The sequence below is a fragment of the Myxocyprinus asiaticus genome, chromosome 26 (genome assembly GCF_019703515.2).
Source record: "Myxocyprinus asiaticus isolate MX2 ecotype Aquarium Trade chromosome 26, UBuf_Myxa_2, whole genome shotgun sequence".
Taxonomy (NCBI): domain Eukaryota; kingdom Metazoa; phylum Chordata; class Actinopteri; order Cypriniformes; family Catostomidae; genus Myxocyprinus; species Myxocyprinus asiaticus.
The window spans coordinates 2,221,668-2,245,779 of NC_059369.1; the positions used below are offsets into that span (position 1 = coordinate 2,221,668).

General features: G+C 39.2%; 1 protein-coding gene across 1 annotated transcript in view; it reads left to right on the top strand.

Moving 5' to 3' along the window:
* shank2a (SH3 and multiple ankyrin repeat domains 2a) overlaps window positions 1-24,112 on the top strand; it is a 272,504-nt gene that overhangs the window by 172,393 nt on the left and 75,999 nt on the right. The window contains exon 3 of the mRNA XM_051656205.1: window positions 1,231-1,367. Coding sequence (XP_051512165.1) covers window positions 1,231-1,367 — 137 coding nt within the window. The remainder of the gene's footprint in view (window positions 1-1,230; window positions 1,368-24,112) is intronic.

Sequence of the window (24,112 nt, forward strand, 5' to 3'; positions counted from 1 at the left end):
TGTACATAAATAAAACAAATAAAATATTACGAAATGTGAGCTCAAACAATGTGTGTAGCAGTCATATTTCTGCAGTCACTCTGTCAAACAGCGACACCCAGTGGACAAAGTTTCAGAGGGAGGCTGCATCTCTCACACCTCCCTTCAGCTCATTGTAATATCACTGCTCATAAAGCGTGCAGTGAATGGGAGACGGGATAGTTGAAGAATATAGGCGAAAAGTCACGTGAAGGAAGTCATTGTCTCCAATTAGTTGTAATTCGTTCAATTCGCTGTCAGTCAATCAATGAGATAGTGCCCGCCACTCATGCTCTCCTCACAGCTGCTCTCTGCTGATCGCTATGAATGGGATGAACTGATGTAAGTGGAGAAACTATTTGCACAATAAACAACTAACTGACACAGACAACTGCACTTTTGGTCACATCCAAACCAAAATTAACTTAAAATTACTTGAAATGTGAAATGGGTATGTGAGTGACGCTTTTTAGTGAGCATCCGCTCTTAAATGTACAGATACATGCCATCACGAACCCTGTGTTGTTTACCAGGGAGTGGATGACTATAAAAATAATAGATGAACAGATTAAATATACATGAAATATATTTGTTGTTGTATTCTTGTAGGTATTGTTTTTGAGGAAATTAAAAAATAATAATTTTAAAACAATGTATACACTTGACGAGTCTTTGATTTGACTTGATTTAATAAATAGTGTAATATGAACTTACAAAATAAGTATTTCATGCTTATTACAGTGTAAGTTAAAAGGTACCCTTTCCATACAGAAATCCGATATATGGCAATTAACATATATAATGCCATATATGTACATAGCCTATACAAATTTAATGATAATAAACTGATTTAAGGAAAATATGTGTTACATATAGAACAACACCCATTTTTAGTATTTTGTTATTATGCTGTTACATTTATAAGCAAAATTTGTGACTTTTTATATTATTATTTTTATGCAGGCCTACTTTTTATGATAAATCAAATTTCATATTTGTATGGGTTTAACCTGAAAGCTATTTATATGTAAACTGGAAATAAAATAGGAATTTATATTGGACAAAAAAAAAAAAAAAAAAAAAACAGTGCTGAGATGGCACTCTGCCTCCTCATTTCAAAAGTCCACTACACGCCACTGGTTTAAAGTATGTATGTTCTATGGCATAATGAGGAATGTGTTTCATATTAACATGAACACTCTTTTGTTTAAGTCTCTCTCACAGCAGACAAGCCCATTGAAGTGTTCACACCCACTTCTGCTTTCCCAGCGCTGCAGTACCTGGAGTCCGTCGATGAGGGTGGTGTTGCTTGGCAGGCAGGGCTTCGCACAGGTGATTTTCTCATTGAGGTAAGAAACACATTAATATTTCTGTTTGAATTACTTATTTTTCTTTTGCTTCTCTGTTGTGATTGGTTGCTTTTGCACACTAAACTGCACTCCAATCTTCTGCTTCAATTCATTAACATGCAATGATGTCTGAAGTAATTTCACATGTTTAAAGTCTAGCGTGACTGCACCATTAGGGTCTGTAATGTGATGTTGTATGGGTTGCTTCAATTGGCTTTGTGGCAGTTATAATGACATCAAAAGTGGCCATCCAGCCAGCTGCCATTAACTTAAACCTTTCTGTGGTTGTATGCATGCAGAATTTTGACTAATGGGGAGTTAATAAAAAAAGAATAAATGTGTGTGTGTGTGTATATATATATATATATATATATATATATATATATACACACACACACATATATCAATCATTATTATTTCTGACCAACCATCAGGGGTGCCATCAAATGTGTCAAAGTAGTATTGACAATTACTAATTTTCACGCCAAGATGTATATAGTGCTAAAGTAAGTGGTCTACCTGCTAAAATTGTTGTTTTTTTCTTTTTGTTTTTTTTCAATTATGTGTTCATTTACTGAAGAATATAATCACTGTATATATTTATTTTAGTATATTTTATGAATTTATTGTCTCTTAAATCTCTTACTTTGCATATACATGTTATATGGGGCACCTCCAGGTTTTTATCTCGGGGTAAGCACAGAAATGTGACCAAGTAAAGAAGTGTTCCCTTATTGTAGATTGGAGTCCAGTGGCATGCACCCCCAGGAGAATTTCTTCACAAAAACAACACCAAAGTGTTAAAATCTGGTGACTTTGAGAGAAGCATTTTTATATTTTCTTCATTATGTGTGCTAACATTTAAGTAACTATTTGCTACAAAGCATTGCTAAAAGATGTGTTCATGTGACACAGCACTAGTTGAATATTCTCAAAGTTACCACACACACAAAAAAAATTAAAATTAATAATGAGATTGAAAAATAATGGCTTAAAAATGATTGTCTTTAGGCCCCCATGTGAGCAAGCCAAAGGCTTCTGTTGCAAGGAACACAAAACTCCATAAGATATTAATTTATGGAGAAAAAAATATTGGGAGAAACCAGGTATAGCTGGGGGAGCCAGTTCCCCTCTGGCTATATAGCATGAATATAATGCCAATATTAGATATCTTTGTGTAGTACAAGTCTTGTTTAATGTAAATAAACTGAGTAGATGTTGGTGGGGCAATGTTTAAACCTAAAGGATTGTGTATGAACTGTAGGATTAATGATTAAATTATAACGTTCGGCCTTATTGACCGTGCTACACACAAATAAGAAATGGGTTCTGATCTTTACTGAGAGAGTGTGTGTGGGAAAAAAGGGATACAACAAAACAATACAATAATTACCCAAACCAAGTGTATTTACAACATTCACAATATACAGATTGAACAATACAGTGATTCACAATATAAAATACTGTCTGTCTTTTAAATGGTGTAGTCCTTTTTATGTATACCTAACAGCAGTCTTTGAGAGCACCAAATTAATGTCCACTGTGCTCTCACCAGTGTATGTATAATCCCATCGTAATCCAACTCTGTTGTGAAAAGTCCTTGAGAGGAAAGTACTTCCTTAGTGCAATAGTCCCCAAATTTGAGTACTCCACAGTGCCATAGATAGCAAACACTTCCTAATCCCTATTAGATGTTAGGAAGACTAAAAGTCCTTACTGCATATGAGGAGAGAGTCCCTTTCAGTGAAGCCACCAGTACCTTATCCATCTGTAGATTACCCCTCTTATGAATGGCTAAATATGTCTTTAAAATTTATTTTGTAAAGCTAGGCCCTCCCACATCGGCACTAGCATAGCAGAGGCAGCAGATTAGACACTAGAGGGAGGATGAACTCCAAACCAGTCTGGGAAACCCGGGGTAGACAGCGTTTATCTTCCATGGTACAAACAACACCCAGCCATACCAGTGCATTGCCCATCCTTTAGTTGCTCACTCATCCCTGCTTTTGATGTCACTTTTTGTCTTTGGAGATGCTGATGAATGACATGGTCGATGAGTTGGCATTGATGTTTTCTGCTTTTCCCCCTTATGGTCTGTCGAAGAGCAGCCCCTAATCTTTTTCCCCACAGATGTCACAGGATTTGACAAACCTCTAAACATCTTTCCTAACTGAAGGCCACCAAGCAACTTCCAGGAACCTTGGGAGAGTTCGCAATGGTCCACAATGCCTCTCTGTTGTCCTTTCATGGAAGCCCTGTAATAAGATGGACAGAAAGTCTTTAGAATAACAATCAACCTTTTGTATGCATTATTCCTCCTCAGTGCCCTCCTTTACAGCATAGTGTGGTGTTCTTCAAACCTGGTTTGGATCCTCTTAGAAGAGGGGTTGCCTTCAGGGTGATGTAATGTGCCTGTGCTCTAATGACTTCCTCCTCAGTGAATGGTAGGATGAACTGGATCTGCCATTTATCCCTTCCCCTTCCTTCACCAGAAGCTCTGTCAAGAGCACTTTGGTCTGCATTATCCTCACCAATCGTTGCCTCTGAGCTCTTGTGACACTGAGTCCATGGCAAGGTGTAACCTTGGAGGAACAGAGTCATGAGTCGGTACATCAGATGAAGTATGGATTGTACCAGGTGAAGGAGGATCGGGATTATTATAGTTTTGAAAATTTAGTTTTTATTTTTATGTAATTTTCTATTTTGCTTTTCAATTTCCGTTTCACTTTAGTTAGTTTTAAAGGTGCGTAAATAGTTTTTATTACATTTGTATGTTTTGAAAATGATTACTTTTCATTTTAATGTAGTTTAAGTATGGTTTTAGTTGTCCATATTATAGTAACAACCTGGGCAATATTTATCTATATTTGACAATGGTTGGATAAATTATTTAAAAAAAATATGATTGTCTAATATTAAACAAGCTACAAAATCACACAGTTGACTGTTCACTTTTTAAAAATGTATTACTTCTCAAAAACTCTTCAACATGCAGTATTAAACATACTGAAGGTGTAAAGGCTTAATAAAACAATTTAAAATACTGTCTGATCCTCCAAGAATGACAGATTGTTTACATTGCATATAGTATTCAGTCTGAATAAAACATTCAAATAAAAATGTGCAAGCATCTTTGCACTATTACCAGGTCAATAGGTACAACAACTAAATTACAAAAAGAAGAAAAAATAACTCAACAAAAGGCCACCAAACAGAATTAACTGTTTACTACTAAAACATTTTTCAATACATGGAATTATTTTAATTCTTTCCAGTTTTATCTTCATTTACAATACTGTTGAAGAACACCTGAGAGCAAAACTGTAAAGCCTTCCTGATATTGGTATTGTTGGAGAGCAAAAGAGGTTTCAGCTGCAATGTCAGTTCTTCTTGATGCAGCTGCATCCTGATGATCAGTGGCTAAACTATATTGTGCTGCCAGGGTCTGCACAGTAAAACTCAGCAGCCTTCCATAAAGGCTTTACATCTGGTGACCAAAGAATTAATGATACACTTGGGTCTATCAGACAGGCTCCTGCTGTAGTGGCACCAAAGTTGCTGTTGTCAGGGTTGAGTATTCCAGCAATCCGATCTTGCAAAGACCTCAGCATCAGTTCAGCAACTGGTTTCCAAATAGTTGTGGAGAGCAGGTGAGCCTCAAGGTTGAGAAGGCATGGTACAACATGGGATAGTGATTGGCTGTTGTTCTGTAGTTTGTCAGTGTGAATGGCAAAGGGTTCAAACAGTTTAGTAAGGTTCTCAAGTTTTGACCATTCACTTGTAAAAAGGCTGTCTATACTCATATCCTCAAGGACTTGATTTAGATCAGCTTTGGTCTCCAGCAGACGTTTGGCCATATCAAGTGTGGTATTCCAGTGTGTACTACAGTCACCTATCAGAGTTTTACCACACTGTTTCATAATTTCTTAATTTGCTTTAGATGACTTCCACAATGCATGTACCAGCTTTCTTGCCTTCAGTATGACTGGTTCCACATATGGATGTTTCATAGCATCTTTCAGTGTGAGTTGAGGGTGTGGGCCAGACAGGGCAGTCTCTGGAATTTGTGACTCTGTCCTTTCTCTAGTAGGTCATCAAGTTCTAAACATTGAGGGAAAAAAGCACAAAATTATTATTTAAAATTTCATGCATGAGAACGATTTAAAATAGTTTGTTGCTAAAATTACACCCAGAAAAATTAATAGAAATGTCAATGCGCATTTTAATTTAAATACATATATGCATTTTTAAACACAAATGTATACAGTTATAATCAATAAAAATATAACATTTACATTTTATTGAAATGAGTGCTTTTAATTATTTGCAAATAACGTGTAAAGATCTTGTAAAATTCATTGTCATGTATTTGTTGAAAGGTTAGCATTCAATATCAGAGCACTTTATAAATAATTTTAGGTCATATTGGTTTGGCTGACCATAAAAAAAAAGTTGGGAACCCTTGGGCAACCCTTTAAGACAATAAGAGGTAAGCCTCACTCACCTAAAATGCTCTCCTCTGTCTCTGAAGTCTTCGATTCTGTGTCGGAGCTCAACCAATCTTCAGACTCCATGGGTCCAAACAATTGCAGTAGACATTCAGTGGCATCTGCCTCTCTGTCTTCAATATATTACTACCATTATCCATCATAATCAGCAACACTTTGTTCTCTGTTATGCCCCATGTATCCAAAGTAGAATTAATGCAACGTGCAATGATTCAGTCGGTGGAGGTTTAGCAAAGCATGTTGGACTATACCAGAGGGCAGATGGTAGAAACATGCCAACACTCCAGTGAAGGATGCTGTCAAACCGTGCTTACTTCCATCAACACACAATGTTACCTTAATTGCCTAATTTAAAATACTCTTAATTTCTGAACCGCTGTGTTCATTTTTGTCCCAATTAGTCCATTGACTCTGGCCGACCCCGGTAGTTTAAACTTCGGCTCAAGCGATTTGCAAAAACATTTAAATGCGTTTGACTCACATAATCGTGTTGATGCGCCAGTCTCAATAAGCATATTCACCATTGCTGCTTCGTACTTTCGATGTTTGGATGAGGTCAGGAACCAAACACTTTCAGATGGTAGAAAGGATTGAGGCAAGGTTTGCTGTACTGATGTACTGAGTCCTCTGTGTGATGACGAGTTTGTCATCATGGCTTGAATCAAACTGTTGGCCTGTCTTTCCAGCATCTTTTCTTGGAATGACGCATTTGCTTTACTGTGTGAGCTTTTCAAGTGAACTTTCAAATTTGTAGGATTCTTCTCTTTTATTAAACACCACACATTTTTCCATCACTGCTGATTCCCATGCATTTACTTGTATTAGAGGCAGAATCATATTCAAAGAAATCCCGAATTGAGCTCTGCCTTTTTCTGATTAACAAATTTTTTATTGATTCACATATTGAACACAGAAAAACAAAACATACACAGAATTAACAATTAACCCCCACTATCACCCCTCCCCCTCCCGTTCCCCAACCCCACCCTGGCCCCCAACAACATCCCAGTGGTCATACATGATTATAGAAACACATACACAAAGAATAAATAAATAATAATAATCACACATCCAGCAACGTCAGATATCTGCCCTATTTCTCCACAAACAAGTTCAATTTCCCCAGTCTTCTAAATGACCCTTCTTCAAAGGCCACCACCCTCCCCATCTCCGAGCACCACTCCTGAAATGAGGGCACTCCAACCCCTTAAAAGTATCTGTCATGACACTGGTTAAAACCCAACTCTTTATGTGCCTATTCTCAATATCGATGACCGCCCCATCGCCCAAAATACAGAGTCTGGGGCAAAATGAAACCCGAGTGCCCAATATATCACACACAAAACCCTGAACCTTCAACCAAAACTCCTGGATCTTAACACCCCCCCCCCCCAAAGACATGGGTTATGTCTCCATCCTCTGATTGGCATCACCAGCAGGTGGGTGTGTCTTAAGACCAAGCCTATACAATCTAAAGGATGTCCAATAGAATCGATGTAAAATCTTGAATTGCATAAGGCGCACCCTTGCGTCTCTTGATGCAGACTTGACGTTTTTTAGAATCCTAGCCCACTCTCCCTCTTCCAATACCAAGTTTAAATCTTTCTCCCATAATCTCTTGAGAGAAGTTGAAGCTCCATCCCCCAGATTCTGAATTAGCAGGGAATAATACACTGATGCCTCATGACCTTTTCCAAAACAAGTAATCAACACTCCCAGAGTATCTGCTGCTCTAGGGGGGTGTATGCTACTCCCAGAAATAGTACAGAGCAGGTGGCACAGCTGTAAATATCTAAAGAACTGAGATCTGGGAATCCCAAAATGTTTAACCAAATTTTAAAAGGATCTCAACACTCCGCTCTCATGTAGGTCACCGAGTGTAGTAACCCCTTCACAATCCACTCTGACCAGCAGAAAGGGGAATTAATAATTCTGTGGCATAGATCTAGAAGGGTCGGAGACGAATAATAAAATATAATCTGCATAAGCAGAAGCTTATGCACCACACCTCCCACAATCATCCATGGAAAATCATCTTCCTTTCTTATCGTGGCCACTAATGGCTCCAGGGCAAGGCAGAACAATAATGGGGAAAGAGGCCCTATCCAGAGTAAAATAATCTGAAATTAATCCATTTCAGAATCAGAATGAGCTTTATTGCCAAGTATGCTTACACATACAAGGAATTTGTCTTGCTGACAGGAGCTTCCAGTACACAACAATACAAAACAGCAACAAGACTTTAAAAAAATAATTAAAAATTGAATAAAAAATAAATATTGAAAATAAAATAAAGTATATACCTGTATAGAATACACAATAGACAATTTGTTTGTACTGCCACTACCGGGTGTCTATAAAGTAACTTAATCCATCCAATAAATGTACTCCCAAACCCGTACTTTTCCAAAATCTTAAAAAGATTATCCCATTCTACCATATCAAACGCCTTTTCGGTGTCAAGTGAGATGGCAGCGACCGGAGTCTGATCATTCACCACTGACCACATGATATTGACGAAATGCCTAATGTTATCATAAGAGCTGCACCCCTGAATAAACCCCACCTGATCTATATGTATAAGAGATGTCATAACTTAATCGATTTGCCAAAATTTTTGACAATATTTTAACGTCTAGCTGGATCAGAGAAATTGGACAGTAACTCTTACACTCACTTGGATCTTTGTCCTTTTTAAGAGTTTTAAGGAATTATTTTGCTCAGTTGTCAGTTTAGGGAGTTCTAATAGTTCCACAAAATTTCTAATATCTTCATGAGTAGATGAAGACATGGAACTATAGAGATCAAGATAGAATTCTTTAAAAGCATTATTAATATCAATGGCCGAGGTAAACATTTGGTAGAAAAATGGTAGAAAAAGACTCTCTCTGCTTTATATATCTAGCCAAAAGCTTCCCTGCTTTGTCCCCCAAATGACTGTCTTGCCCTGAATAGTTCTACCTCACTGGCCAAATTGAGTCCCTTGTCCGAGGCCTCCGGAGGGGCATAAGCTTGAGCACGTAAGTGTCTTTTAATGTCTCCAGAGCCTGAGGATTTTGAATTCTTTGATGTATTGTCCTCCTAGAACAGTTATGGAACAGAGTGTATCGAATCTCACTGGTTTATGTCATAGAAGGTCTTAAAACTAGCAAAGTGCGCAGAGCTCGCCGTTCACACGTCCGATCCTCTCATGGCGTCACGTGACTCCTTCGGGCTCTGCCTTTTTCTACTTTTTAGTGCCATTTTCAGCACTTTTTCGCAAATTCAAAGGAAGTCTAAGGGTGTGTTCATACTTGTAGTTTGGTTCTCTTGGTCCTCTTAGTCCGGACCAAAAAAGAAAACTATACATTTAGTCCTGGTTCGCTTAGCGTTGACACTGGCATTTTTAACACCGAACCTAAAGATACGAAAAAAAGGCATCAGGAAAAAGTCACAACCTGATTGGACAGCTTTTATGACGTATATTTTGTGATGGAACTTGACGAACATCCAAAACAATGCTGGCTGCTGGGCGAAATGCGCTCGTTGGATTTATATATGTATATATGGGGGTATTTTTACGAGCTGAGAACAAACGAAGAGCTAATAAAATGTGTAAAGGAGTCAAAACAGCACCAGAAATTCTTCCGTTGCACACACAAACGAAGATATGATGCAAGGAGGGCTGACAGCAGTTACGACACCTGTACTGAACTGTAATGGGCAACATAGCTCCAATGAGTATGCTTGAGGTCAGTATTAGGCAAATTACTTCCTTTTTTTGGTCTGTTTAGACGTCTTTGGTCCATGTTGCGTTCATATATCAATCGAATCGCACCAGAGTTCGTTTGGAAGCGGACCGAGACCCACTATTCAGGGTGTCTCGGTCCAATTGTTTGGTGCACACCAAGGTTCGGATGGCAGCGTTCACATTTGTTCAAATGAACCGCACTAATAGAGCAATCGCACCAGAGTTCGTTTTAATTGAACCAAACCTGCCAAGTGTGAACACACCCTAATATACCATGATTGCCATCACTCTGCCATCTACTGGGCATTTATGATTCAGCAACATAGATCTGGAAAGTGAAGTCAGAGACTACCTGTATGGGATCAAAATCCCTCCAAAACTATTACGGTCATGGATCCAGAAATAATAAGCATGAATCAAAATAATAAGCGTGAATCAAAAAATAATAATCGCAGATCAAAAAATAATAAGCGCAAAAATAAATAAAAAGCGCAGATCAAAATAATAAGTGCAGATCAAAATAATTAGCGCAGATCAAAAAATAACAAGCATGAATCAAAAATATATAAACACATTTAAAATATGCTGCAAAAAAATAAAATAAAATAAAAATTAAAGCAAATTCATCAGAATTGCAAACTAAATCGTGTTTTCCTTGGTTATATTACTGTTTTTTGTGCTCTCTGACATGTGCTCATATTTAAATTTTTTGGTATGCTTACGCTGAATTTCTTTTTTTTGTGCTTTTGTTTCCAAGTCCTGCGCTTGGTTTTCCAAAACTTGTGAGTAGAATTTCATGTAAATCAGGGAGCGTTTTGCATCCCTATTGGTCCACTAGTTCTTGATCGACAGCTCATCCTCTACCCAGTCATTCGAAGAGGGGAGGTGACATCACTCCAATGCAACTCCGACATCTGCTGCTCAATATTATATTATTTGTGGTTGATAGATATGCTGCTTGTGTCTGTTTTGAAATTTTTCTGCCAGCTCTAGGAAACAATGTGTCCGAGTAGGCCATTCTCATAGTCCGTTAACACATGTATCGAGTCAGCTGACTTTAGTTAGCAGAGTTTTAGTTTAGGCATTATTTAAGACTTTTTGTAGGTTATTGGCTGCATATCTAAAAAACAAGGCTGGGTTGGTGTGGATGTTTGATGCATGTTTTTACTAGCTGTACCAATGTAGTCGTGAGTTCAGAACCCAACTTGATATGCTTTTCCATGTTGCTGAATGTGCCGTTATGTACTGATGCTACGTTGGCATCGTTGGCATGGCTACATTTAGTTTCTTTTTCCACCATACTGCAGCGAAATCAGAAACAAGTGACCAAGCATCCCCACGTCAATAAATAATGCAATAAAGCTGGCTTGACGTTCTTTATTCACAAATAGTTGCAAATTTGGGGACCGTCTCTAAAGATACAGCAACATTGGAGCGTACATATCCAAAACATTTACAAACATTTCCATAACATAGAGTATACAACTTCAGTAACATTTGAAGCGAATGACTTACAGGCATACAGCCAACTCCAAAGTGTGCATGTACGTGTCAGCAATAATGCACACCTTTTAGATTTTTCATATGATTAAAAAAAAAAAGTCAAATTATATGTAAGCATTTCTATATTCATCAGTATTTTAATAGGCCTTGTTGTCAGAACCTGGATTTTATTTCATGGAAAAGCGGATCAAGTTGGGTGTGACTACATTGGTACAGCTAGTAAAAACATGCATCAAACATCCACACCAACCCAGCCTTGTTTTTTTTGTTTTTTAGATATGCAGCCAATAACCTACAAACGAGGAAGTCTTAAATAATGCCTAAACTAAAACTCTGCTAACTAAATTCAGCTGACTCGATATGTGTTAACGGACTATGATAATGGCCTACTCGGACAACACATTGTTTCCTAGAGCTGGCAGAAAATACTCAAAATAGACACAAGCAGCATATCTATCACCCACAAATAATATAATATTGAGCAGCAGCCATCGGAGTTGCATTGGAGTGATGTCACCTCCCCTGGAGCTGTCGATCAAGAACTAGTGGACCGGAGTCGCATGACGCCATGCGAGGGTCGGACGTGTGAACGCCGAGCTCTGTGCACTTTTTAATACTTTTTGTCTCATAAACTGTTGAAATTCGATACACCCTGATCCATAACTGTCCTATGAAGACAATATGTCAAAGAATTCAAAATCCTCAGGCTCTGGAGACATTAAAAGACATTACATGCTCATGCTGACACCCCTGACAGGGCCGCAGACCAGACGCTCAGTTTGGATGGTGCGGCGGGAGAGACTCAGCGTCAACTGCCGCGTATGTCAGCAATGCTGGCGAAGGTAGTTGCGGACTTGGAGCATTTTGCTGTAATACATCGATTGATCACTGCCATGGAGACTAAATTCTCTGAGTTGGTTACAAAAATGGGAGACATCGAGAAATGGATCGATTATCTGGAGTCATCGCAGAGGGAATTAGCTGCTAATCCGCTAATGACCAAGATAGACTTGGAACGTGTTTTGGAAAAGTTGGAAGATATGGAGAATCGTAATCAGCGAAACAACATCCAAATTGTTGGAATTCCTGAGAATGTAGAAGGCAGAGATATGGTGAAACTCCTAGATGAGCTCTTCCCGAGTCTGCTTGACATAACAGGCCATAAGCTGGAAATCAAGTGAGCTCACAGAGTTCCGGCTTGGAGATCCGCAGAGGGAGACAGGCCCCTATCAATTCTGGCCAAGTTTCTGAGATCATCTGATAAAGATCTCATGTTATGTGAGGCGAGGTGTAAAGGAAGGCTTTCTTGGAAGAACCACAACACTTTCTTGTTCCCAGACTTTGCGAATTTGACGAGAGAAACGTGATCGATTCAAGGAATGCAACAAACTCTTACATCAATGAAGGTCGCTTTTGCACTGATGTTCCTGGCCAAATTGAGAATAGATACTCAGGATGGCCGCAAAATATTTACATGCCCACAGCAAGCATTGACCTTCATAAAGTCAATGGAATGAGTAAGTCATTGTGTGATACAGCCGAGTGGACCTGACTCACTGAACATTCGTTTGACTGCCCGAGGAAACTGGATGGCCCTTTTTTTAAATTAATTTTTTAATTTAAATATATACAGTTGTGCTCAAAAGTTGCATACCCTGGCAGAAATTGTGAAATTTTGGCATTGATTTTGAAAATATGTCTGATCATGCAAAAAAAACGTTTTATTTTTAAAAGTCTTTTTATTTAAGGGTAGTGATCATATGAAGCCATTTATTATCACATAGTTGTTTGGCTCCTTTTTAAATCATAATGATAACAGAAACCACCCAAACGGCCCTGATCTAAAGTTTACATACCCTTGAATGTTCGGCCTTGTTACAGACACACAAGGTGACACACACAGGTTTAAATGGCAATTCAAGTTTAATTTTCCACACCTGTGGCTTTTAAAATTGCAATTAGTGCCTGTGTATAAATAGTCAATGAGTTTGTTAGCTCTCACGTGGATGCACTGAGCAGGCTAGATACTGAGCCATTGGGAGCAGAAAAGAACTGTCAAAAGACCTGCATAACAAGATAATGGAACTTTATAAAGATGGAAAATGATATAAAAAGATATCCAAAGCCTTGAAAATGCCAGTCAGTACTGTTCAATCACTTATTAAGAAGTGGAAAATTCGGGGATCTCTTGATACCAAGCCAAGGTCAGGTAGACCAAGAAAGATTTCAGCCGCAACTGCCAGAAGAATTGTTCGGGATACAAAGAAAAACCCACAGGTAACCTCAAGAGAAATACAGGCTTCTCTGGAAAAACATGGTGTGGTTGTTTCAAGGAGCACAATACGATGATACTTGAACAAAAATGAGCTGCATGGTTGAGTTGCCAGAAAGAAGCCTTTACGGCACCAATGCCAAAAAAAAGTTACAATATTCCCGACAACACCTTGACACACCTCACAGCTTCTGGAACACTGTAATTTGGAGTGACGAGACCAAAATAGAGCTTTATGGTCACAACCATAAGCGCTATATTTGGAGAGGGGTCAACAAGGCCTATAGTGAAAAGAATACCATCCCCACTGTGAAGCATGGTGGTGGCTCACTGATGTTTTGGGGGTGTGTGAGCTCTAAAGGCATGGGGAGTCTTGTGAAAATTGATGGCAAGATGAATGCAGCATGTTATCAGAAAATACTGGCAGACAATTTGCATTCTTCTGTACGAAAGCTGTGCATGGGATGCTCTTGGACTTTCCAGCACGACAATGACCCTAAGCGCAAGGCCAAGTTGACCCTCCAGTGGTTACAGCAGAAAAAGGTGAAGGTTCTGGAATGGCCATCACAGTCTCCTGACCTTAATATCATCGAGCAACTTTGCATGATCTGGAGGCATTTTGCCAAGACGAATGGGCAGCTATACCACCTGCAAGAATTTGGGGCCTCATAGACAACTATTACAAAAGACTGCATGCTGTCATTGATGCTAAAGGGGGCAATACACAGTATTAAGAACTAAAGGTATGCAGACATTTGAACAGGGGTCATTTCATTTTTTTCTTTGTTGCCATGTTTTGTTTTATGATTGTGCCATTCTGTTATAACCTACAGTTGAATATGAATCCCATAAGAAATAAAATAAATGTGTTTTGCCTGCTCACTCATGTTTTCTTTAAAAATGGTACATATATTACCAATTCTACAAGGGTATGCAAACATTTGAGCACAACTGTATAGGTTTATGTGTTGACTGTCTCTATCCATGTGGAATGTGAATGAGTTGGGGCACCCCATAAAAAGAAGGATGGTTATTTCTTTTCTTAAATGTAAGAAATATGATATAGTGTTTCTTCAAGAAACACATCTTTCCCCGCAGGAAGCTGAAAAATTTGGGAAGATATGGGGTGGACATGTTTTCTTTAGTGTTGGCTCAAGTAAGAGCAAGGGAGTCATTATTTTGGTAAATAAATATTTACAATTCAAATTTCTCAAACAGTTTAATGAAATTAGGAAGAGTCGTCATTGTTTTAGTAGAAATTCAGGGGCAAAGTCTGATTTTGGCTAATATTTACGCACCTAACGTTGATGATCAGGGCTTTTTTATAGATCTTGAAGGGATGTTGCAAGCCGCTGGCACCCCTCGTGATATAATTTTGGGAGGAGACTTTAATCTTTTGATGGACTCAGTCCTTGATCATAGTGAAGCAAATGTGTGTAACCCCCTAGAGCAACACTGACGCTTCACAGGATGTGTAAAAATCTTGGTCTTACAGATATTTGGAGACTTTTGAACCCATCTGGTAGGGACTATACATTTTTTTCATCAGTCCATAAAATTGATTCTAGAATAGATTTTTACTGATATCTAAGTCCTAAGACTCATTTCATCTGTTGTTGATTGCTCAATTGGAAACATCTTAGTCTCAGATCACACCCTGGTGTGTTTAGAGGTGTTGCCACGTATGGAGAAAAGGAAATCATATAGTTAGCGCTTTAATGTATCTCTTTTGCAAAATCCTGAATTCCAACAAATGTTAAAGGCCGAAATCAATGTTTATATGGAGACCAACTGGTCCTGAGTATCCTCTGTGGGCGTGGATTGGGAGGCACTTAAGGCGGTCCTTAGGGGTTGGATCATACAGTATGCCTCATTCATCAAAAAATCCAAAGCACGAGAACTTGTGGAGTTGGAAGGGAATATTAAAAGTGACGAGGCAGAGCTGAAGCGCCGAATGTCGTCTGATGGCCTCAGAGAATTGACCCGATTGAAATACAGATATAATACTATTTTGTCACGGAAGGTGGAGTTTTGGCTGTTCAGGGCAAGACAGTCATACTTTGAGTCGGGGGATAAAGCAGGGAAGCTTTTGGCTAGATATATAAAGCAGAGAGAGTCTTTTTCAAACATTCCCTCAGTGAAAACTGCTAGTGGTGAAATATTTACCTCAGCCATTGATGTTAATAATGCTTTTAAAGAATTCTATCTTGATTTTTGTAGTTCCACGTCTTTGTCTACTGATGAAGATATTAGAAACTTTGTGGAACCATTAGATCTCCCTAAACTGACGACTGAGCAAAAAAATTCTCTTGATTCTGAGATAACTTTGGAGGAGCTTGAAGAGGTAATTAAGGCCTTACCTGCAGGCAAGGCTCTGGGGCCAGATGGTTTTGCCGCTGAATTTTTTAGATCTTATGCTACAGAATTGGCTCCACTTTTGTTAGAAGTTTATACGGAATCATTAAAGAATGGAAAGTTCCGCCAACCATGACACAAGCCCGGATCAGTCTGATTCTAAAAAGGACAAAGATCCAAGCGAGTGTAAGAGTTACCGTCCAATTTCCCTGATCCAGCTAGACGTTAAAATTTTGTCCATTTCCAGTGGCTCAAACAGGGCATTAAGTATTTGGGCAGTTTATTCCCAGCAAATTTGTGTGATTTAGTTATAGTTAATTTTGACCCTTTAATATAAAGGTTTTCGAGTGATGTGAGTAGGTGGGCTTCATTACATTTATCTATGATTGGGAAGGTTAATGTCTTTGTATTTAATTGTATTGTATTATTGTAATAATTAATTGTATTCCAAAATTCAGCTACCTGCTACAGTCTCTCCCCATAGATGTCCCCCTCTCTTACTTCAAGCAATTTGATAGCATAGTGAAGACCTTTATTTGGAATGGTAAACGTCCCAGATTACATTTCAACAAGTTACATAGGCCGATTGACAAAGGTGGGCTAGGCCTACCCAAGATTTTGTTTTATTATTATGCATTCGGTCTCAGACATTTGGCTCACTGGTTGCTTCCACCTGAGAGAGCTCCTCCCTGGTTTTGTATTGAACAGGAAGTCCTTGCCCCTATTTCGCCATTGCAAAGCCTTTCTATTAAACTAACAGGAGAAGTTAAGTCACACCCTGTTATCTCGCATTTGCACGTGGTTTGGACAAAAGTGTCCAGAGTGTTTAATTTGGACATTTATTTAAATGTAGCCTCAAGCATATGGCTGAACCCAAAATTACGCATTAATAAGTCCCCTTTCTGCTGGTCAGAGTGGATTGTGAGGGGGGTTACTACACTCGGTGACCTATATGAGAGTGGAGTGTTGAAATTGTTTGAAAATTTGGTTCAACATTTTAAGATTCCTAGATCTCAGTTCTTTAAGTATTTACAGCTGCACCACCTGTTCTGTACTATTTTTGGGAGTAGTATACACCCCCTAAAGTGGCAGATACTCTGGAAGTGGTGATTACTGCTTTTGGAAAAGGTCATGAGACATCTGTGTATTACTCCCTGTTAATTCAGAGTTTGGGGGACGGAGCTTCGTCTTCTCTCAAGAGATTATGGGAGAAAGACTTAAATTTGGTATTGAAGGAGGGAGTGTGGGCTAGGTTTCTAAAAAACATCAAGTCTACATCTAGAGATGCAAGGGTCCATCTGATGCAATTTAAGATTTTGCATTGATTCTATTGGCCCCCCACTAGATTGTATAGGTTGGGTCTTAAAGACACACTTAAAGAAACAACACATGTTTTTTGGGGATGTGTTAAAATCCAAGAATTTTGGTTGAGGGTTCAGAGCTTTATGTGCGAGGTATTGGACACTCAATTTTCATTTTGCCCCAGACTCTGTATCCTGGGTGATGGGATGGTTGTCAACATTGGGGATAGATATTTAAAAAGTTGGGTCCTAGCCGGAGTCATGATTGGCAGTAAAGTCATCCTCAGGGGATGGAAGTCGGCTGGGGCTGGGTGGTGTGGGGAGATGGGTGGGGTGGCGGCGTTTGAAGAGGTGACTTTTGTCCAAAAAAATACGGGGGGGGGGGGGGGGGGTATTTAGCTTTTTTGGAGGGTTCTCGGGGAGGGGCTGTGGAGAGAGATTTGTAGTTTAGTTGGGTATGTGTATTATTGATGTTATTTGAAAGTGTATCTTTTTTTAATGTTTTTTTTTTTTTTTTTTTTTTTTTTTATAAAAAAAACAAAAAAACAACAACTGTATGTTATAGTTGTTGGTGACCACAGTAGTGCGTGTTTGTTGGGAATGGGGGAATGCTTGGGGGGAGGGGTTTAATGTGAATAATTGATTCCGTATTTTATGTTGTGTTTGTATGTTTTATGCTTGGAATCAATAAAAAATTGTTAATAACAAAAACTATTCTAAACCTACTACACAGAAACTAATCTAGCAGACACACATACACAAGTATTACTAGTAAACACAGAATGGGTTTTGACAAAGAGAATTAATTAAATCCCAAGCTTTAAGCAATGTATGCAGTGACCTAAACTAACAATCAACAACTCATTAAACCCACGTATTGATTTAGAAGGGCTGTGAAACTTTATATTAAGCACCAGTTTAACGAGAATCTGGAGGTACACATTTAATTGATTAGCTGCCACGATCAATTAAATGTGTTGATCGTGAGGTCGTTCCTTAGTCTCTTCACATGTTGCGACCAAGGAGGTCGTTTCCCATTCATCCAGGGCTCCGCCTTCCATGGCTTCGCCCCTCGAGCCTGCCAGGCCTGCTGACCCTGTATTGGCCCTCCCAGGAATCCAGACCCAGTCCCCACCTTGAGGTCATCTCCCTGGTCTCCTGGCCGTCTGACTGATCTGCTCTGGTCTCCTTGGTCTCCTGGCCGTCCACCTGATCTGCTCTGGTCTCCCTGGTCTCCTGGCCATCCGCTTGATCTGCTCTGGTCTCCTGGCCTCCCGCCTGATCTGCTCTGGTCTACTTGGTCCTCTGAGCCTGCAGTGTCGCCCTGGCTTTCCATCCCTCCGGCTCCGCCTTGGTTTCAAGCCTCCCTGACTTTGCCTTGTTCCTCTGCTCCCCTTGTGCCTCCTTGAACTGCCTGTTTACCCCTTGTGCCCCCCTGAACTACCTGTTTTCCCCCACACCCTTTGGACAATTTTTTTTTTTTTTTTTTTGGAGCGTCTGGAATTCACTCCTTAAAAGGGGGTCTCTGTTACATATTCCCTGTTTTTTGTATTGACTTATGTTGAAATTCTTGTTTAGTTCCTGTTTCCTGTTAGTTTGTAGTCCTTTTGTTGTTTCATTTTATGATTGGTTTTCCCCTGATTGTTTCCACAGGTGTTCCTCGTTCCCTTGTTTGCCCCTATGTATTTAAGCCCTTATTTTCCCTGTTTCCTTTGTCAGTCTTCACATGTGTTGTCATGTTCTGTGCCTGGTTTCCTGTGTTTTGTTTCGTTTTATTCTGAGTTACTTTGTTCATCTTTTGTTTTCATTAAAGCTGCATTTAGATCCTCATTCACAGTCACATTCAATATTTTGGTGTGGAAGTGAACAAGATTTTATTAAATGAATGTTGAACGACTAGACAGTTAAATGTTGTGTTTGAACCCCTACTTGTGCTCACGTAAACAATGTTATGGACCCATTCACAGGTGCATTTGAACTAACACACTACTAGTCCTATTACATGTACATTGAAATGCAAATAATGCAGGATCCATTGGATATCCAAAAGAATGGCTAGATTTGGCCCTGAGAAAAGTATGTATGTCAGATAAGCAAAATGCTAAGAAGTTCAAAAAAAGAAAATCATCTTTGTAATGTTGTACCACATACACCCCTTATAGTAAGGAAATCAAGTATATGATTAAACACTTGGCATGTATTAAATACAGATGTGAAATGTAAAGAATTGTTTAATGACAGGGGGAAATATTTGCGGGATCAGTTGGTACATGCCGACACATCCACCTGAGATGGAAATCTGAGCAAATAAAAGGTCCAGTTGAATTCTTTCCATTCCAACATTGTTTAGTGTGTCGGAATGGAAAGAAGGTTAATAAATTTGTGAGTCATTCAACAAAGAAGGAATTTGAAATTAGACAATTTATTTCATGCCATTCAGTCAATGTTACATATTTACTGTCCTGCCCCTGTGACTTTCAGTATCTTGGAGAAACTAATTGTCAACTCAGATTTTGTATTAATGAACACAGAAGTGCTATAAATCGCCTGTTGCACGACATTTTGTAGAGCTACGTCATTCAGTAGATCTACTGTCATTCTGTGGAATTTATATGGTGCATTCTATGCGCAGATGTACCAATATAGAACAAAAATTGTTACAATCCGAATGTAAGTGAATTTTCCGACTGGATACAGTTCAAACACAGGCCCTGAATGATGATTTTAACTAGTCATGTTTCCTATAATTCAAATTGTTTTTTTCTTTTTTTTTTCTTTGCTCTTCAGATGATGGTGGCTGTGCCGACACGTGATTAGGCGTCTGGATCATATGATTGCTATGTTTTTGTATTAGACTAATTGATTACATGTTTGTTGGATAATTGGAGTGTATAAGTGTGTTCATTATACATAGATTGAGTTATACAAACATTGAAGAAGGTCCGGTGGGGCCGAAACGTTTGTGTCTTTTTTTAATATGCATGGAGCACTTTATTGCACATTGTTGTATTGATGAACAAATAAAAGAAGAACATAGTATATCTCAGCTGACAATCCCTTTTTTTCTTGTGGATAAAAAAAGTGAGTTGCGATTTTTTTATTTATTTTTGTTATTTTTTTTATTTTTATTTTTTTTACTTTTGGACTATATTGAGTGTGTCATCCACAGCCTCAACACACATAAAGCAGAAGCTGACAAGGCAGCTCTACTTGCAAAGGCTGCTGCGCTGAAGGAAAAACATGCTTAAGAGACAGAACAAGAGAAATTAGATAAGAGAAAAGGAAGAACTTTGAAAAAGAAAAGAGACTTTGGAAGTACAAGCAGAAATAGCAGCCAATACAGAAAAAAAAAATAATATCTGAGAAATGCTGAAGGTCTTGCTAAGGAAAACACTGTTTCAGTGGCAGAGGGCATGAACACTTATTTTGACGAGCAGTTGGAGAAAACATCTTATAGGATGTATAAGTTCTCCAGTTATACACCTCAAAGACAGTGTTGCTGTGCAGTTTCCCCCATCATCAAGTACAAGTCAAGGTCAGTCTGCTGGTGGGACCAGTAATTAGAGGTCTGCAACCCGACCCGGGCCCAACTGGACCGGAGAACCTGACAGTTTTTGGGACAGTTTGTAATTAATGAAAAAATAAACAGGCTGTGACAAGGAGGAGGGCGTGGCTGAGCCATAAGGATGGACGCCCGGCATCCATCCTTATGGCCCGGCCGTGCCCTCCTCCTCGTCACACAGGCCTACCAAACTTGTTTCGCATACACGCTCTCTCTCACAAACGCGCAAACGGACAAGTTAAGGGCCGTTCACACCGAACGTGTTTTTGTGTGCGTCTGTTCTGTTTTTCCATTGTTTTCCTATGTAAACACATGCTGGATGAATGTCTTTGACTGTTGCACCGCATCTCGCTGTTTCTTCAGCGTCTCGCGCAGGACCGGCACTTTTTAAAGTCAAGTCAAATCATTTTTATTTGTATAGCGCCTTTCACAACACACATCGTTTCAAAGCAGCTTTACAGAAGATCATAGTCTCTAGAATGTCTTAGAGTCATCATTGTGTAGTTTGATTAAATATGATTGTGAATTGTTTAAAAATAAGTAATTAAATAATAATTGTATTTATAACCCCAGTGAGCAAGCAGAAGGCGACTGTGGCAAGGAACACAAAACTCCATAAGATGTTGTTTAATGGAGAAAAATAACCTTGGGAGAAACCAGACTCACTGTGGGGGCCAGTTCCCCTCTGGCTAACATCATGAATATAATGCCAATATTACTTATGTATAGTGCAAGTCATGGTTTTAAAATTATTGAACTAATTAAGTGTTAAGGGTCAGTGTTTAAAACACTGTGTTTGTATGAACTGTAAGATTAATGACTAACGTCTTTGAAGTTCATCCTGGATTAACTGCAGAAGTTCACACAGATGCAATTGTCCTTGTTAGTTGGCTGATGAAGGGTTTTGCTGGCAATTAATTGATAGTCTATGTATTCCATTTCAAGAGTGTAGTCCATCATTAGACCGAGGTGATGTAGGCAGAGATCAGTTAGGTGCATCGCAGGTCAACCTGGCCGGTAATTTCGGTGAGGTCTATCCTAAGTCCAAGGTTCAGGCTATGGCATATGAAGTATCCCATGTCTTATGGTTGGAGTTGGCATCAGTTCATCCTCTGAAGTCCATCGTAATAGACTGAAGTGATGTTTGGCTGGCACCGGCTTCTATTAGTCATCATCACACAACGACACATAGCAGTGGAGTCCAACACCAAGCAGGAACGGAGCTGGATCTAGCCGGTTCTGGTGACATCAGGATAGGAGTCCTGAGGTTGAGACAGGGAAACAAATAAAATAATATTAGCATAGATGCCATTATTTTATTGCAGAGTTATAGATCATGATCACCATTTCTGGTTCCAGCAGACCTAACTAAAGCAGCCTAATTGTGAGTTGAAGGATAAATTAGGTGTATGCCTGGCTAAATAGATGTGTCTTTAGTCTAGAATTAAACTGAGTGAGTGTGTCTGCATCTCGAACTGTGTTAGGGAGACTATTCCATAGTTTAGGAGCCAAATATGAAAAGGATCTACCTCCTTTTGTGGATTTTGATATTCTAGGAACTATTAACAGGCCAGAATTTTGTGATCGTAATGAACGTGATGGAATATAGCATGGTGGAAGGTCACTTAAGTACTGCCGAGCTAGACCATTCAAAGCTTTGTATGTAGTTAACAGAATTTTAAAATTAATACGAAATTTAACAGGTAGCCAATGTAACGATGATAAAATGGGGCTAATATGATCATATTACTTGGTTCTCGTCAGCACTCTGGCTGCTGCATTTTTAACCAATTGAAGTTTATTTATTGATCTTGCTGGACATCCTCCCAGTAATGCATTACAATAATCTAATCTTGAGGTCATGAACGCATGAATTAGTTTTTCGGCATCAGCAACAGAGAGCATGTGTCGTAATTTAGCAATATTTCTGAGGTGGAAGAATGCTGTTCTACAAACATTGGTAATTTGATTTTCAAAGGACAGATTGGTATCAAATATAACACCTAAGTTCTTTGCTGTTGATGATGATGTAACAGTACATCCATCGAGAGTCAAATGATATTTTAGCGGCTAATTTTTAGAGGTTTTTGGTCAAATAATTAGTACTGAAATTGTTCATATATACTATTTCTCTGTAGAAATGAACTTATTTGGGAGGATACTACCTTTTCTAGTATTTTCGACATAAACGGGAGATTTGAAATCAGTCTAGATGGTATTGTTCGGGCCGGGTAGAGTTGGGACACACGGTCTCAGGTATGGGTCGGGTTCGGGTTTCATTTTAAGGCCTGTACAGACCTCTACCAGCAATATGGGTCAAGTACAGTATCAGCAGAGCAGTGTGAAAAGCCCTGATCACAAACCCTCCACACAAGCTTCTCCATACTCACACCAAATAGATACACATTAGGTAAAGAAGACTCTATTGTGCTGCCAGAGGTGTACATTCAAAAGAGCATGCCTGTAGACAAAAACAGCATTCCAACAGAGAAGGAACTTTCAAGATGGCCTTACCTGAGAGGAATGCAGACTCACAGAATCCAGGCCCAGGTGGAGTTATTGATAGGTATCAATGTTTCAAAATAATTAACAGTCAAGGAGAGGGGCCGTACGCTGTGAGAACACTTTTGGGGTCGGTTATCAATGCTCCTCTAAATGCTGGTAATGTCAGAGGCCAGAGTAGCTGTACAGCTGTCACTGCAAACAGGATCTCAGTCTCTAACCTTGAAGAGCTGCTGATACAGCAGTACAATCATGATTTTAATGAGAAGTCAGCAGATGAGACATTAGAAATGTCAGTGGAAGACAAAAGGATGGCACAAAACTCAGTAAAGCTGCAAGATGGACATTATTGTCTTAACTTACCCTTCAGAAGGGATGATCCAGTTCTGCCGGATAACTATCAGGTTGCAGAGCAGCATCTCCAAAGTCTGAAAAAGAAATTCAAAAGAAATGAGCAGTTCAGAGGTGAATACACTGAATTCCTGTCAGAAATCATCAGTAAAGGACATGCTGAAGTGGTTCCCCATGATGAAATGAAAAGATAAAATGGGAAAGTATGGTATATTCATTTTTTTTACATTTATTTATCACACATTATATGTTTGCACATATACAGTGAAATTCTTTTTTTTCACATATCCCAGCTAAGCTGGGGTCAGAGTGCAGGGTCAGCCATGATACAGTGCCCCTGGAGCAGTTAGGGTCAAGGGCCTTGCTCAAGGGCCCAACAGTGGCATCTTGGCAGGGCTGGGGCTTGATCAGTAACCCAGAGCCTTAACCGCTGAGCCACCACTATTCCACACCATGGCATCTACCATCGGGTAAAAGGAACCATCAGGGTGGTTTTTGAATGTAGTGCAACTTTCCGTGGGACATCTCTAAATAGTGAACTTTTGCATGGTCCTGATCTGACCAGCTCACTCTTAGGAGTGCTCACAAGATTCCGCCAAGAGGCTGTAGCTATAATGACAGACATAAAAGCAACGTTCCACTAAGTCAGTGTCAAAGACAA